The sequence below is a fragment of the Mastacembelus armatus genome, chromosome 4 (genome assembly GCF_900324485.2).
Source record: "Mastacembelus armatus chromosome 4, fMasArm1.2, whole genome shotgun sequence".
Taxonomy (NCBI): domain Eukaryota; kingdom Metazoa; phylum Chordata; class Actinopteri; order Synbranchiformes; family Mastacembelidae; genus Mastacembelus; species Mastacembelus armatus.
Genome location: NC_046636.1, coordinates 9,701,331 through 9,719,603, shown reverse-complemented (window position 1 = coordinate 9,719,603; position 18,273 = coordinate 9,701,331). Strand labels below are relative to the sequence as shown.

Sequence of the window (18,273 nt, the reverse complement as noted above, 5' to 3'; positions counted from 1 at the left end):
GCTCAGCCTTGATCCTTGTGCATACACTATATGCACTTTGAACCTGCTGCCTACTGATCCCAGACCTCAGAGACCAGAGATCACCTTTGTCACATTTCTAAATGTTGGCAGCCTACATGTAAATGCTGTTGAAAAAAAAAAAAGAAAAAAAAAAGTAGGGTGAAGAGTTTATTTGGTGTGCTGCACTTTCGGTCTTTGTTTCCTGTTTTTGCACTAAACTTTGTGATGGGAAGCAGCATGCGAAATGTTCATCTAGTATGAAACGGCAGGAAAGACTACATACACTTGTGAGGAGTCTCTCACTTTTCCACCACCCTGTAAGATTAGAGTGGAGACACATTGTCTTGTTTCGGGCTGTTTGCCTAAGGGTGGGAACACTTTTTGGCTGCAAAAGCTAGTTTTCAAAAAAGTGCAGTTAAATGGTAAGGTACCACATGCAGTCTCAGACAGAGCACAGCATTAGAGACTGGATTGTTCTGACTTAACTGTGTGAGCCAATATCTGAGTGATGTTTACTGGTGCAATAATAACACAACATTAGAAGAAATTACAGTATATTTAAAGCATAATAGGTGATTACATGGTATAGTCACTGCCACTACACAAGACTGTGCTGGTAAGAGACTATTGGCGTTGTGTATATACATTTAATATAGAAAAAAATACAGTGTGGTAAGGAAACTCCTAAAACTTTTAATTCTAGTTTTATTCCTATTCTTATAAAAACCACAAAATAAAGTATGACAAAGTAAAATGCATTCCAACACAAAGCACTCTATCGTACTGACAATAACTGACATACTCTGCATTAATGTTTTTAACTGAAATCAAATTTTTATCCTTTATCATTTTTATATACTTATATATGATATACTAACTACTAAAAAAATAAAAAATATAGCTAAACATATCAAAGCCTCAGACCATTAAATTATTGCAGAGTGCCTCAGAAAACAATATCCCCATTAAATCAGCAGGATCGTATAGGCCAAAGGTAGTTAAATTCTTAATTTAAAAAAAAAAGTCATTAAAAATATTGACTTTGTCATTATATCTTTCAATGTCAGTTTAAATCTATCAAGAGACACCTGGACTGTGTTTTATATCATTTTTCTGTGGCTCCATTAAGAGGAAAGAAAACCTAAAAGCATTTCTACTTGCAGTTAACTCAGTCTGACCTATGGACAGATAACTAAAGAAGCTTCTGAAGCCATAAAAAGACATTTCAACCAAGGCTAAAAGAGCCTTATAATCCGTATACTCCAAGACTCCAAGAACCGGTAAATGTCAACACACAAAATTACAAGATACATTAGAACATGTGGCAAAACCAAGAGTAATTGTTTTACAGTCTGTGATAAACATACTCGGTGATGTGCGTGTAAAGGAACACCATGATCCGAACGCAGATAATACAGAATTAACCACAGTCAATTTACAGCTAATATTTGATTTAAAGCAAATAAAAGCAAATTTGTTGAATGGAAACCAGACTCAACATGGTCAGCATTTAAGATTCACATAATGTTGAGGCTAATACTGTCTTAAACATTTGGATGCTAGATTAGCATAAGAAAAAAATATAATTATTAATGAACATGATCAAGATGCAAAGCACATATTTTAAAGACAAAAACATGTTGCAAGATAACAGTCAACAATAAAAACAGCTTTAAATTAATCTGTGAATTGATAGTTCTTTATGATCTAACTACAATTTCACTTGGATTTTTCAGATACAATGTGTACACATTGTCCGTAGCTTCATAGATAGATAGATACTTTATTCATCCCCCATAGGGAAATCCTTGGGTAATTCCGGCTGCTGCTTCTTACTTCGCTTCCAAAATATAATTCACTTACTTTGCTTATGCATGCAGACAACTGGAGTTAACCTTTCTTCAGCCTCCCTTTGTGTATAAAAATAAGAACAAATCTGCCATTAAATATTTACTCAAGTGCTCAAGAAAAAAAAAAGTGTTACATGTGTCTGCTTTTACACAGAAATGGCTGGAAAATGTTCACTGGGAAGCCTGGCTATATTGGGGATATTATAAATGCATTTTTAATTAAAATGCCTCTTCAGAGAATATGTTGCTCAAAGCTCCACTCCTAGCTCTCTGCACTTGCAAAACTGTATTTTGTAAAGTTGCAATTTGGTTTAGATGCATTTCTGTAATCTAATGATCTGATTAGAACATGACAGTAGCAACAATAGTGACTACTTGTTTAAAACGGCAAACAAATAGCAGTCTTCGATGCCAAATTCCTGTTTGACACAACACTTTGATGACAATACAGCTGTAACTCTATACAGATTTATTATGTGTCCAAGACAATTTATATCTTTTAAAAATAGTTACCACAATTATACAGTAAAAGGATTGGGTTCGCTCAGAAAGAAAGTATTTTTGATAAGTTGAGGATAAAATACCTAAACAAAAAAGGCAGACGCTTTAGATTAGAAAGGACAGCCAACAAAGAGACGTGACACATGAGTCACAGATAAGGGGCAAACAGTAGAACAAGAGCTGGAAAAAAACAAAAAAAACAATGTGCATTAGAAAAGCAGTGTTGTGACAGTCTGGGAATGAAAACGGGAATGAACTCACAGATCATCAAACCAAACGAGGCTTCATGAGAAGAATGACTCAGTTGTCACAGTCTCTCATAATCCATCCTTGTTTGTTTGTGCCTCAAACCATGCACTCAATTTCTGAGACAAAAACATCATAAACCATGAAAACTGGAGAAAAAAAGATTAAGTGGGGAAGAAAGTGAAATGGAGAGAGGGGGGGAAACTGCGAATGGATTGTTAAATCCGGGAGGGTTAGGATTTAATATTTGTCCACGGTTAATTTTTTTGTTGACAAAGTTTTAAAAGAGGTTATTGAGAGGCCACAGCAGGGTGGTGTAATGCTGTGTAATTGCAAGGCATTTCTCATGGCACCGCTGTGGTGTGACTGCAGCGTCTCGGCACCACATGAGAGCAACACCTGGGCTGTAGCTTTCTTTAATATGAAAAGACATTAATTGGCTTGACAGTGTGTTTTGCATGTAAGCTTGGGTCAGAGTGATTGTTCTTTGACATGATGTGAGCCCTGTCACAGGATGTCCAGCACCCTCACACCTTGCTGTAGCATTACAAAGACACAGAGGTCGCAGGTGAAAGCTGTGAGTGGGCAACTGACAAAGAACAAAATGAGGAGAGGGGTGGAAAGGAGTGAAAAAGAGGAGAGTCCCATGGCTAGGTCAGGAGTTCAGAGTTGGAGTTTGTCACCTGCTCAACTTGGCACGCAATCTTCCTTAGGAGCAGCAGCAAGACCAAAGCTCTGCCGCCCCATACACACCATCCATTCTGTCTCCCTCCACCTTCCCGTAATTAGATTTAATGAGTGATTTAACAACAGAGCACTGCTCGATCAAATCAAACTGCTACCGTCCACCGCACTTAATCCTGGGTCACTGCTTTGTAATGCTAGTTTCCCCCAGGACCCTCCTTTCTCCAAGGCTGCCACAGCGTCCTACCTGGCCCCTGCCTCACGCATTCTTTTCCTTCTTCCTCACCCCACTTGTCTGTTTCTTTTACTGTATGCCCTGTCTCACGCAGGACAGGCTGAGAAACCCTGTGTGCAAAAACTGCACCAACACAGTTCTTACAAACTTGGCTGTGTTTGGAAGAGGATCTACTTTAGTGTTTGTTGTTGCGCTCAGGGTGGGATCACACCTACAGGTCAAAAGGAATCTGAACCCTGGCACTGCAACTTCAGCTCAGGAGGTTTGGAGTTATAGTTGGATTGATCATTTCTGTAACTAAACTTTTTTATGATGTTCTACACAGAATATAAAACAGGTTAGTACAAGCAAAATCCTAACTTTCATTTTCATTTTAATTGTAATATACTATTTGAGCCCACCAACGGCTCCCTGGAAAACAAAATGCACATGTACAAAATCTGATCGTACTCCACCTGCGAGTCAGCTCAATAGATGCTTATCACATGCCGTGCCTAAATCAAAAAGGTCAGCTTATAAAACATCCATAGCACTGGGCTGGGCATGATGTATTTTTGAAATCACTAGGATGATAAATGATTTGGGAGTTAAATGAGAGAGCTAAGACACATACATACATTGCAAGATAGATAGTGGCGGCATCTACAAAGGAGTAGGTCAGTCAAGAGAGATTTGTCAGGGCAGGTTACCAAAACTGCTTCTCAAAATTATAATTCCAAAAGCAGCTTAATTATTGGGTCAAAGAAAAAAGGACCAGTAGCTGAACAAGGGAGGGGCCTTTCAGGGATGTTACAAGGTTCACCGTGTTATTATCTTCCATTTGTTCGGGGATGTCATCGCAAATGCACAAAGGTATTATCATTATTATTGAAAGCAACATATCCACTGCACCACAAAGGCAGGTATGTTAACCACAGTGGAATTCTTTACCCTCTTCTTCTATACAATAAAAATAACTTAGAAATATTTGAAGCATATGTGATAGTCCTTTTACATATATTATTTAAAAATAGCTTTTATATAAATTTTCTAGTGTAGTAATGAAAACATTTCTTATATAGTTTCAGCAGTTTTAATATCAGTGCAAATGCATCATGATTTAATGTAATACAGATAAAAATGGAAAAGCTGTACTCTTTATCTTAGGTGTCATTACAAAAACTTTACATTTATTCCTAACGAAATGTAAATAGATTGACAAAATATTGCTTGGTCCTTTTTTGTATATTTGTTAAAAATACACATGCACACAATTAAATACACAGGAAAAAATGCCACCACCACTAATTTCCATAATAATTTGTCCCCCTCAATTAGCTCGCCTTGGTTCAAATGCGTAAGATACAACAACCGACAGAGATAGAGACCCTGCAGTCCGTGGTCACATTCTTTCACATCACATTTGTTCATACTCCTGACAAGCAAAGACGTGCAGACAATCAGTGGGTTAGTCAGGGCGAAACTTCATCTTTCAGTTGATGGTGGATATAAAATACATAACTACACAGTTTTGTTCAGCACCACACTTACATCTATGAACATTTATTTGTTTAGTCATTCCTTACAATTGAACAGCTTAGGCAGTTCCGATTTATTTTCCCCTAAACATTCAAAAGTAGTATACATTTAATAAATCTCTTTCTCCTAGGTTTGACTTTGCAATAAAAATAACTCTACTGACATGCCAAAAAAATCTTCACTGGAACATTTCTCCATCAGCTACAACAGAATTGGCAGATTATTTGTCTTTATGTAAAACCACACTGGGCAATATTCTGTTTTCACATCATATTTTTACATTATGATGGAAACTGGAACACACAAGCTAAAATCCTGCGAGGCAACATCCCTGATGGGTTCCTGTCAAGTTGGTCTAACAATATGTCATACGTGAAAATTTCAAAGCTGGCATTACTGTTGACTTGACCTTTCAAAGTCAGTGATGCATTGCTAGGTACAAAAAAAAATGAGATTTTCAAATATATCGTAACAAACAGTAATATTTTAGGCTCATAAGTGGGGATTCCTCTAACATCGATCAAACTGAAAAGCATTAAAAGACTGTTATCCAGGGCACAGCATTGATTTAATAAGAAATGTTATATTGTAAGTCAATGAAACAATAATAAAACAGCTGAAATGTTATCTGACAAGGAATTTTATTATTTGAAATTATTTAACACTCCATTAACAAATATGCCAGCATAAATAAGGAATGACCATAATACTACTTTAAAAAGAAAGTATCATGTCTTTGTCTTCATGCTAAACGTCCAAGCAAAACCACAGTATTGGTCTGCTGTGCCTTGGGGACGAAACATTAATGATGATAGAATTCTTCATTCCCATATGTTCTCATCTTTAAACTATGCTCCAGTTCATAAAGTGCATATACTGTCTTCTCTATGTGAGGATAAATCCACCACTGCAGTTACAACTACACTAAATCTTTAATGTTCTCTGTTGTACTCAGCACCTCCACAGAAGATCAACACACGGGTATTGAAAGTAATCACAATTTAGGTTTTACTGCAGCTGCCAGAGAGCTAAAACATATATTTATGTGCATATGTCTATTTGATTTTTTGAACTATTTGGTAGATGCCTCAAGCAGCCTCAATTTCAGTGCCACCGCTCTCTGGCTTTTTTGTATTCTGTTTTTACTTTTCCTGTCTCTCATTTCCATCCACCCTCCCTGTAAGTTTGCCCAATTCCCCTTCGGTTCAGTGGCAGGGCACTGGGTCACGGCACTGGCTTGATTTTCACACTGTTCTCTCCACTGAATGCTACATCAAGTTAATCAAGGTTAACAATTGCCAGGGTTTCTCACTGAGCAGGGCTCCCATCGGCTTAGTCTGGCCTGGCTCTGATGATACAGATGGGCTAGTAATCTCTGTTCTGGGAGCAGAGAGGATGGATGAGGGTGAGGGTACACTGCGGCTGCTTGGGTGGATGTGGGTGTAGGACAGTGTTGATCAGAATACTAAGCAATGATACTGGAATCACACAATGGTCCTCATAAAAACTGGTGTGATGGAAATTATATACTGATATGTACTGCAACTGGAATGGAGTTACAATGCAATTGTCGATAACCTGTTTTTCAAGAAATACTACAACTTTTGCAACACTGATATTAACACTATTTCTCTCATGTTCAGCTATGCAATTCCCCCTTTACCCTTCTCTGCCTTTGTGGATGTCGGTGCTGCCTTAAAAATAAGCTTATTCAATGAGGTAAAATTTTATATTTCCTTCAGAGCAGAAATGTATTTAAAACATATGACTATAATTTTTGGAATTGAGGAGTCGTTGAGAAGCACTGAAGGAATGAAAGAAGGAAAGAATATTCTGTACTAACTGGCAAAGATTAGTATTCTTTTCATGTAGTTGAAAATGAGCCAAATTAAAGAGATTGAAAAGGTGTAAAATGTGACATAAGTACCGTTAATCCCTTATGTGCTACTCACATCTCTTCGACCACAGGTCAAAACTTGAAAAGGAACAGGTGCAATGTCACGGGTCAAAAAGACCATCAGAATTACAAATGTACGGTAAGTGCACAATGTTTCAGATCAAAGAGACAGGGGAGAATGTGGCTAGAGGATAACGTGCAGCACTAAAAACGGCTGGAGTGTGACCCATTTGGCAAAATAGAACTCTCCGTGCAATAACAGCTGGCTAGCTTGCACAACACAGCCCGTTGTGCTCCAGCTATAGGCTTTACAGACTTAATTATTCATTCATTCAGAAGAAGCATTACACAACCCTGCTTTCCAGATAGGACCAATGAAGAAGAAACAAAACTCTCTGCATGCCACACAGCCCTGGGTAACAGAAATGGAGCTCAAATTTCTGTTGGAGTATTTCTTACAGCAACCAAACAAAACCAGACTCCTTAGTTGACCTTTTAAGCTAAAGGAAATAGGTTAAAGTCTAACGTTGGCATAAAAATATCTTATACTTACACTTTGTTGTTGCAGGCACTGTCGAGGTGCATCCTTTCCCCCCCTCATTCTAACTCAAGCACTCTGCTTTTTCCATTTTTTCATAACTGTCTTGCTTTCAGGATGTCGCACCTCTTAGGAGTGGCACATGTATTTTTAATATGGGATTCAAGTGCTATCCATGCGGGGACACTCACAGACTTTCACAGGTTTCAGTCAGTGCCACCATTTTGATTTGACTATGGGTCATGCAGTTTTTGCAAAAAACATTAAGAATCTGTGACACCAGTGCAGAACTAAATATTTCATATGCTTGATCATTCCAAAGCTCACAAGTTCAGGCTTAAGAGCACTTCTATCCACTTATTACCCTTGCATCTCAAATATCTTCATGAAAATCTTATAATGACCAAGCTGAAGGTATTATTCTTGAACTGCTGTGTTGTCAAATAAACAGGGAAAGGGTCTTGTAAAGTGCAAGTGAAAGGCCAAGTAAATGGAGAGTTGTGAAAAAGTGGTGGCGGATGCTGCAGTGTGGCTCTGTCCACACTCCCATGTGCAAAAAATGTATGTTAGACTAAGCACCAATGTCCCACAAGCCCCAGTGTCAGGTGCATCATCCAAATTCTTCCCTACTCTATCCCAACCAGTTTGTGAGGATCAATCAGTGATAAAGTCCAGGGAAGGAGACTGGACAAATAAAACAGCATTAGACCCCCTAGACTACACCTACCCCTCGTTACCCTCTGCCATCGAGGAAAGCAGGTCACCAAAGGTTTACGTCACTTATCATTCCCAGTGCCCATCAATTTGGCCATATATACATCATAACCTACCCCTGTGATTGGCAAAAATGGAGGCAGAATGAACTCAACCCAACAACACATGGCTTGTCCTACAATTCTAACTATAACATGCAGGGTCACTGTTCGGTCAGACCGCCGCTCTAGGTCAAGTGTCTGAAGGGTTGGTAGGTGGGGAGAAATCCAGTAAGTAAAAAAAAAAAAAAAATCAAAATCCCAAAATATCTCTGTTACTGGGACTGTGTGGCAACATTTCTGAGTCTGCCCCGCCCAACATGAAAACAGGTTCAACTAAAGGTCACAGTGGAGGACCCGCCCCCTCGCCACCACGTCACCAGAAAGACAATGCGTCATCATGAGCAGGAAAGATCTTAACTGTGCCCTGTTTTTGGTTCTGTTGGCGAGGTGAGAGCGACCCCATGTGGGTCCATGTTCAGAGACGTGCTTCTGTGACTCTAAAAATAAAGTAGTCTTTAGTCTAGAACATAAAAAAGGCCCGTTGGCACTTCATTTCAATGAAATCTTTATTAGTTAACATTCAATAACATTTACTATAAATTGTTATTTTATGAACAATTAATATTTTTTATCATCAGAAATGTAGATTTTTGTTTTGAAACACCCATCTAAAATGTACATGGCTAAAACTTCACTAACATTCATTAAATGAATTGCCGCCTTCCAACAATACTGTGAGGAAAAATATATAAATGTGTATTTCACATTTTTTACTTCACATTTTCATTTAATTTTATAGTATTTTACATTTTATATTAAATATATATATATAGATATATATATTTTTTAATATCTGTATTAAAGTTCTAAAAAAATATCTGCATTGGTGAAACCTATTCCACTCAGTTGCACATAAAATAACATGATACTAAAATTTAAATGTAGTTTAATATTATATTTACATACAATAGAATTTATTCCTACTTCCACATGGGAGAAAATTAGTAGCCTATTATCTGAAAAATGAAACAAACATTGAGGTGGATTTTAACTGGAGTATCAAAAAATATTTAATTATAATAATTTTTTAAAAAGCTAATTCTGCCCATCAATCTACACTTAGTCGCCCATGACAAATTCATAAGATTTTTTGACATTTTATAAATTTATTAAAAATCAAAAACTACAATTTCAGTATACTAAACTAAGCTCTGAACTATTGCTGACACAATTCATATATTAAATTCATATTTAACATTTAGGTTAATGCCCCCCCCCATTAATATATATATATATATATTTAAAAAATAGCCTACCAAAATAAATCATAAACACAATTTTTAAAAAAGTTTTGTTACTATTTTAAAAACTGACATTTTCTATAGTTGATTTATAAAATCTACTTAATCTATAATAAAGGATTTAACACAACTAAGTATTACTGATATAAATTGTAAACATTTTAAAAAATAATGTATGGATTGTCATGTATTGCACTAAAAATGGGGTGGGGGATCTTTTTTGTTTGTCTTTATAGTACTTAGTGAAGTATAAAATTAATACATTTCACACATTATTTTAATACATAACAAGACAAGAATTAATAGTATTTTTATTCTGCTCTCAGAAATATTGTGCTCATTATTTCCCAAGAATAACAAAACATAAGCCAGCAAGGTATGGTGAAAGTTTATCTTTTATAATGAGACAAGGAATACAGAAAATAATGTATGCGTTAGGTGCCTACAGAAGATATAATAAATATAAAACATAATAAATAGTCTCAGGTCATAACACATTTTTGGTGTTTTGGTGTGAACGGAATTATTAAGGTGTAGAAAACAAACTAAAAACTAAAAAAGTGCAGATTTCCAGTAAACAAGCTTTTCCCCAAACGTATTTCCTGTTACAGTGCACTTGACATCATGAAGTTTTCTGGCTGATGTAGCTCACACATTTCAATAAAATATTTGGCTCATCAGTTATGGGAACACACACACTTTGCAACAAGGACTTAGAGCGCCCACCCGTGGTAAAAACATGTACTACATCAGCAACAAACACTAAAAAGTTGTTTTGCTCGCCTCTTTTCTAAGAAAGAAAAGAAACCTTATTTCATTACTAAACAGCCTTAATGCCAGGCAGATTTTAAATTTAAATAGTATCCATCAATTAGGTTTTCACAGATCTGCAGGGTTTTTTTTTTTTATAGGTCTGAAGAATTACTTTTCCGGTAAGTCGTAATAACCCAGAATACATCTAACTAAAGACTGCACTACCAAAGGCGAAGTATTTAATGTGTCCCTGAGTATTTTATTAGTGTTAGAATTTTGAATAGATTTGAAACAGTGTCATAACAAAGAATTAATAGTGACAGCAATTACATTTTTCCTGTTAGTGTTAGTTTTACAGAGAGTGACCCAGCACACTGCCTCAATGAGAAAGGCCACTGATGATTTTTAACAAATAAATAGAACTCTCAAAGAAAATCAAAGAGCTGTTGCATAAGCATATGAAGATGATAAGCATATGAATAAAGAAGTGAGGGGAATAACTCTTCATCAAGCTTGAAATCCTTCTTGTGTATTGGACAAACCTTTGAGGACATTTAGAAGGTAAGAAATCCTTATTTTATACCTACCAAAACTTTTACAGATACAATGATGCTTTTGTTAATTTTACCAACCCCGTCCTGATAAATATTTTTCAATGCCTGTTTTTACAGAAAATTATGTATGATGATAATTTATTGCCCAACAGCACAAGGACAAAAGTCAGCTAAATCAACAACCATCTGCCATAATTTAACAGTAAGTGTTACACTATAAGTGCTGACACACAAGCAGAACATGTGATGGCAACTAGTACTCAGTGGAGAACACGAACACAATTTTTATCCAATGCTAGCACATGTGGTGCTATGAGGATTATATATTTCCATGGGAAATATGTATATAAATCAAAACAGTGCTTTGATCAGCCTATGCACAGAAAGGCCAACAAGTCTGAGCATAAGGGAAGCACTCAGGATATGGTGAGGGGTGTTCCATCACCCTGCATGCTGGTCCCAAGCCAGACACTGAGACTGTGGAAGGACTGCTAAGTGTAGCACAGGGAACATCCCACTTTGCTCTGGTATAGAAAGAAGAAACAATACAAGATGAGAATGAGGGAGCAAGCATATCACTGCAATTTACTTTTTGGCCCACATGCCGAAAGCTACAAAACTAGCCATGAAATAACAATTGTCTTGTATGAATATGGCACAGGTCTGAGCACTGCATGCATTGTATTTGCAAACGGCTACCTTGAATGTCCACTTGGATTAGCCACAGCTGTCTGGGCTGTCTGCTTGTTCCTCAGCAGCAGGCTCAACCAAACGGTCATAAGAAAAAGCCAGCATCGTCTGTATCAGAAAATATTAATACAAATGCGGTAAGGAGTTCAGTAAGAAAGGTAAGAGAAAACTGAAATGAATGCTTTGTTCTCGTCTACATTCCTTCTATTTTCTCAATACTCTTCATGTTTTTTTTTCCAAAGTTTTTGACTTCTGTTAATAAAAATAAATCACATGCTAAATGAAAGCGTGCTATTAATAGCACCTAAGAACCTGTTTTTCTATGTAACACACTGTAGCTCAGACTGTGTTCAGGATGAAGAAATGGAAAAAAGAAAGAATGAGGTACAAACCAAAGAAGAACAGCTGCTTCCGAGTTGTTGTTTTTTTTGTACAACATGTAATTCTACAACAAAAAGAAACTTTCCTGGTAGAACCAGTTAGGAATTTAATGTGTTTCCTGTGAGTCTTTCTCTCACACCCAGGTTTTGTTTTCCTTTGTCAGACATAGTGAAGATATTTGGCTGTTGAGCTGTAGTTTACCCAGCTTTATTACAAGCATTTTATGTCCATATTTTTGCCCTTTTTTTTAAACTTACCTTACGATAAATGCAACTCAGTGTTAAACAACTTCGGTCAGGAAAAATATATTAAACATAAAAAGTTCTACTCAGTTAGATTTGCCACAGTTGGGTGGGACAATGCAACAGCCTGTTTAAGCCTATACATGACAGCATAAGATGAAAATCCTCCAGAACAGTTACAACCATAATTCCATCACAAATATGGGTTGGACACATTTTTTTCCCCACTTACATTTACCTTCACTTACCGTTAGCAGTGCCAGCAGTGCCATCATCACACCCATCATGATGTACATGTTCTCAGTAAGGCCTCCGGCCCAAAGAGGGCCCAGGATGGTAGCTAGACCTCCCACTGAGCGACGCACTCCCTGACTGAAACCTGAAATAACATGTCAAGAGACATACACACAAGAGCTTACACACACAAAAATACAATTTAGAGGACCTATTACATGTACATGCAATACATTCCAACATGCAGTGCTTTGCCATGGTCCAAAGATTGTACAGTATCGAAGTATATCGAAGCCAAAAGTGTTGTCGACGAGTGCACAAACCTAACTTCGGGAGCTACTCAGTTTGCAGGACAGCATTTGAGAGCGAGTAGGGACAGATTTGTAAGAGCAGAGTCACATTTGTGTGCAAGGCAGAACATAATCACGAGCGAAACAGATGATCTGAGCGAGCTGCACGCTCACAGAATTCAAAGCCGCTTGTGGTTACTTTTGTCCATCTGACACCCCGACCACAAAGTCAAAGTGAGAGCAGAACGTTACATGTTCGATTTGACCTGGAAATGACAAGTCATCCTGTTAAAACACCTATTTCTACTTTCAAATTCAAAGAATAAACAGCGCTGTTTTTTTTTTTTGTTTTTTTTCCAAAATCACCAGATGGAAACAAAGAGTACCACTGATCAGAAAACGAAGCAGACATGAAGTCCAGATGTGCGTGTGTCCTGTTGCTGTTTTTTGGTCATAAATGTGTGACACTGAGCTCTTTGTGCTCCCTCGCAAAACATTTGGCTATAAATTACTTCCATAGTACAGGTTCTCACCTTGTGTTCTCTCAGCAGTAACTTTGGAGAAGAGGGAAACCTGGGCCACAGCTACAAATGGCAAACCCAAAACCTGCAGAAACACTCCAATGATGAACTCCGTCAGCTCCCAAGGAAATCCACCTACAGGAAACACAAACAGAAAACATCAAAACACTTAATATTTATATAGGAGTCAGACATGTTATTGAACATGTATATTTTTTTAACTATAATTCTCACATCCATTTGCTTGCTAGTAATAACTTGGATTTTTCTGTATGTAGTGAGTGTGTCTACCCAGATTTTGGAGTGTTGAAAACATAGCACAGCTATTCACATGGAACAGATTCAGAACACAATCATATAATCAGTCAATAATTAACATACTACAATGAAAATGAGACAGGGAAGGATGCCTTGATGTGGCAGCATCATTTACTACTAAAGAGCAGGGTGTGCGATAACAACAGTGAGAACTTAAATGCAGTCCTGACGGACCTAGGGGGTTAGCCACGAAGATCAGACACCAGACACCAGAAATGTTGCAGATGGTCAAACCAATGGCCAGGACCACACGCTCAGCAACGCGCTGGCTAAGCCAACGCACAAACAGGAAGCCAGCGATCACCTCTACACCACAGAGACAGTACATGATGCTGTTCTCCAGCTCTCCATAGCCAAAATACTTCTGGGTCAGTGGAGTCACCATTGTCTGAGGAGGGAAAGGTGAACATGTTCTTGCATAATTGACATTTTTGTCCTAGTCTTATACTAACCTTAAAAATATTTTCTTGGTCATAAATATAATTTCATTTTATTATCTCATCTGATCCAATAGTTAATAGTGTGAGTAGTATGTCAAAAAAAACAGGTATCACTGCCCTAGATTTACAAAAAGAGAAACCTGGCTAAGGAAATATAAAGAGAACATAAATTATATTTATGCCTGTGTGGCTGTGTGCCTTTACTACACCTCCAGTGCTGTCTGGTTGAAGAGAGTGATAAACTGAGCAGCCAGCAGTACAACCACCTCTTCTCTCAGGAACTCTAAAGGGCCAAAGAGAAGGTCAGAGAGAGAGACATACAAAGGCGGAAGACAGATGAGTTGACAACCAACAGCAAGGTAAGGTGGAGTCAAAGAGAAAAAGACAGCATTAGGAGAAACACATTGAGTTTTGTACTGCAATGCACAACATTTTCAGTTTCCAAAAGCTACTAGTATCCCTTATTAATGTACAACAATGATCAGAATCCAACAGCTGGCATAGCAGGAAAATACAACCTGAAGACTAAAAATGCACAGCACGCATTTGATCTGTAAAATTAAGTGTTAAATGTGTAGTCGGAAGTAAATTATAATTGCTGAAGTTTGTAAACAGGTTTTATTCTTTTAATATGGAAAAAGTATATATTTAGTTCATTAGAGAACTAAATGTACAGTACGCCCACACCCATCAACCATCAATCTCCTACCTCGGGATATACTGAAATTTTTAAAGGGTCTGGGCGACTCAAGGGACTCTGATGGCAGAGGCGAGGCAGGTGGGGAGATATGATTGAGCATGGCATTGGAGGCTGCACAGTTGTGGTTTGTTGCGGGGTAAGGTGTCACCACTGAACTGTAGGACCCTGCTTGCTCCGCAGACCCCATCAATGGCTTTTCCTCGTCATCGTCCTCCCCCTGATCATTCCTAAGGCCTTGCTCGTTCTCCTCTTCAGTGTTCTTGCTTGGTGAGCTCTTCTGTGCCTTGACCCGCTCAAGACATGGGAGGTCCCAATACAAGAAGACCACAGCCAGCTGAAGGAGAATCCATAGCAAGCACATAAACAACTGCAGGAGAAGGAGAAAGGGTGTTAGAGCTTTCTTTTTGATTGGAAGTTGACCAGATTGGAAGTTGAAAACTACCACATTTTGGTCCTTACCCCAGGTGCAGTATATTTATTAACAACAAATGGACCCAGGTGGAAATCACAAAGCCTGAGGAAGATGTTGAATGCTGGACCTATGGTTAATGCAAAGATGAAACATGTTTTAAATGTACAATATGCCCCACCCTCCAAACCTTGTGAAATCATCATGCATAACTTTGGTAAGGCAAATATCAATTTATAATTATATATCATTTGTTTGATTCATCATGTGCAATTATCTAGACCCTATCATTTAGCATTTGTGTGTGAGCCATAAGCAATTATTATGTGAAATGTATCAGAAAGGGGGAAAAAAAAAAAAAGACCAGTAATTTCTACTCAAACCTGGAAAAGAACAGTAACATTGCCATGGTTTCTGTGTAACGGACACAACCACAAACTGTTCATTCACAACAACTAAACTCAAATGATGAAAAGGCAGCCTATTTGCCATCCAAAAACAGGAGTACTCACCAATCAGTAAGCCAGCTTGTCGACATGCCATGACTGCAGCAAATACTGTGGCACGGTCCTCTGGAGCAGTGCTTCTGGTCAGGAAGCCAAAGATAGATGAGCCAGCACCTGCGCCAATGCCTGAAAAATATATATATATTTAATTTAAAAAAACGGAGCACTGAAACATTGAGACTGAACTTTGAGCTCTGTGTGTGTAGAAGAGAGGATGTAGAGCATCATTTTACTAAAATACAGAAGACCAGAGTTAAAGTGGGGCTAAGTGGGCAGCATTGTTGACTTCAGTGCTTTACAGCTATCAAGATGTTTAGTTCAGTTTTTTAGTTGTTTTAAAGGTGTCTGTACTGTTTTAAAAAGCAAGCAGGGTTAGTTTAAAAAGTTGTTGCAAATAGAAGATATTCAGACTCACCTGCAACCAACCTGCTTGACAGTAGGAGCCACTTGGAGAAGCCCATGAAGTACATGAAATTACCTGATGAGAAAAAGGTATAGAAAAATAAGGTGAGGAGTGGAACACATGACACTCAAATAGAAACTACAAGTTGGATCTGGGGTTTTTATATGGAAGTAGAGCACATGCTTTGGTTGGAGCCTTGAAAGCAGCATTACCAGGTTAAACTGAGTGATACTTACAATAAGCAGTGTGAATAAAGAAAATGTGAGTGGAGAAAAAGAACAAACTCACCCGCAATCTCAAAAAGGTTGGCAAACAGGATGATCTTCTTAGTGGTTCGCGTTCTGTCAGACCAGTGGCCAAATAGTGGTCCTGACAGGAGGCCACTCAAGCTGAATGCCGAGAGGGCCAAACCCAGGAAATAAGGCGCTGCATCTAAAGTCTGCAAGTACCTCCATACTGTGGGTAATATTACAGCTGGGGAGAGACGAGCAAGGTGAATTAGCTTTTTTTTGTTTCTTACATTCTCTTCTTTAGTAATGTTACACTCCGGAGTCAACATGGAAAGCACAGACTGCCTACCTCAGTGATGCTGAGTCACCTGTGTTACAAACTCTATATGGAGCCAGTGTAGCCCTGCCTATATGTAAGTATGACCACCTAGAACACATAATCAAGGCATCTTACAGATGTTTATTGCAAACTTGAAAACTCCCTTGTGCCCTTCAGTAAAATGTATTAGAAAGCAGCGAAATATCACTAATGGTTATCACTAAAATTGTACATATATTTTCCTCTAGATCTGTGAATTCATAAAAAAAAATAATAACACACAGTATAGATTTTTACTGCAACTGAGTTTCCTGAAAACTAACTCAGCAGACAGATGGTGGTTTAATTCAAAAAGTTAAATGGTTACTGGATTAGCGCTGATGTTGCATACAGCTTTGGAGAAAGCCCAAGAAACAAGTTTGCATGTTGTAATTGTAGGAGCAACTTTAAATCGTTTCCAAGTCAAAGACAGTAATATCAAGAGAGCTGTCTGACCATGTAGTTGAACTTTGGCTGCATTGGCAGCATAGCTCTTTCTCCTGGCCATTGCTCCCAGGTTTACCATCGCACTGACAAAGGATAGTGCTTACTCAATACAATGCAAATTCAATTTCTGGGTCAGAAGACATGCAGTAAAGTGTGCTCTTAGAAAATTCCAGAGAATAAAGTATTGCTCAAATGTTCTCGTCATCTGGTAAAATATCCCCCTGATAAGAGACAACAACATGTGGAAGTTAGAAAACTACAGAATTATTTTTTTTTTTTTGTCACAGAGACAAACACACAGGGCTGAGTATAAAAATAAAACCTATACATTGTAAAATAATTGAACAGTCCCATGTCTGTCAGAATCTTATTGAGATAACTTGAAGATTTAAAGAAAAATTTGTTGTACTGAGTTTTTCCCTTACTTCCATAGCATTGTGTCTAAGTATTCTTTCCCAGATTGTGCTTTTGAGTGAAACGTCTCATCAGAGGTAGAAATACCAGATGACCAGAAGAACTGACTAGTCATACACTAATCATCTTGTCAGACAAGTAAGTTGTAGTGTATTATGGTCCATATTCCCCCAATTTTATGGGTGAGACAATGAAGTACAAAAAAGTTACCCAGCATGAGAATAACCATCACCCTAATTACTAATCCTGAGTGTTTTTCATTACCTTTTAGTGATGAAATATGTCTATATTTGCATTAATCAAAACACATTTAAAGGGTAATTACAGATTCATCATTCACAGTTTTTGTGTGTGTGTGTGTGTGTCCCGTTCCAATAGTTTAGTTCATCACAGTTTTGCAACACAAAACAGCATTTTACCATATTCCACGCCGCTAAGAAGAAAAATGAGTCCAATGGTGAGGAATGTCAGCTTCTTTTTCCGTCGAATATCCATCGTGTTCGGCGGCTATCTTTCTATGCTTCGACAAATCGCGTTCATTCTTCCTCCAGATACATTTTCATTTCCCTTAATCTCTCTACAAACACCACAGCTGACTTAACATCGAGTGCGGTGCTGCCAATTAAAGCCGACCGCACTGACATATTACCATGATAGTGTGTAACTAGCTGGGGAAGAAAAATAAGGTTGGAAAATATTGTACTTGTCCCAACTGAGAGTGTACACAACGCCAGTTTAAACCCCACAAGCCACCAGAGTCCCTGAGCAGGTGATCGTTGACGTCCCAACCCTTACCTCTCACAAGCAAACCCGCCCCAGCTCGCACCTGCGCAGTTTAATGCAGCTGCATCACTTCCG

The 18,273-nt window shown here is 38.0% G+C and overlaps 1 protein-coding gene across 1 annotated transcript; it reads right to left on the bottom strand.

Moving 5' to 3' along the window:
- Positions 1–9,973: 9,973 nt before the first annotated feature.
- On the bottom strand, positions 9,974–18,196 carry mfsd8l1 (major facilitator superfamily domain containing 8-like 1). Its single transcript, XM_026323181.1, has 12 exons — positions 17,835–18,196; positions 16,255–16,440; positions 15,979–16,041; positions 15,570–15,689; positions 15,108–15,187; positions 14,658–15,015; positions 14,158–14,231; positions 13,683–13,896; positions 13,203–13,325; positions 12,394–12,524; positions 11,532–11,630; positions 9,974–11,356 (listed from the first exon to the last, which is right to left on the bottom strand). Exons 1-11 carry the CDS (start codon positions 17,908–17,910, stop codon positions 11,550–11,552), a joined length of 1,506 nt encoding a protein of 501 aa, XP_026178966.1. The 5' UTR covers positions 17,911–18,196; the 3' UTR covers positions 9,974–11,356; positions 11,532–11,549.
- Between the last annotated feature and the right edge of the window lie 77 nt (positions 18,197–18,273).

Bases quoted from the DNA above. Each gene is read 5' to 3' on its own strand.
- mfsd8l1 (XM_026323181.1), bottom strand. From the start codon at position 17,910: ATGGATATTCGACGGAAAAAGAAGCTGACATTCCTCACCATTGGACTC. The intron at 15,690-15,978 runs GTGAGTCTGAAT...TATATTTTTCAG, and splicing joins GTCAAGCAGGTTGGTTGCAG to GCATTGGCGCAGGTGCTGGC. The intron at 13,326-13,682 runs GTCCGTCAGGAC...TGTTTCCTGTAG, and splicing joins CTTCGTGGCTAACCCCCTAG to GTGGATTTCCTTGGGAGCTG.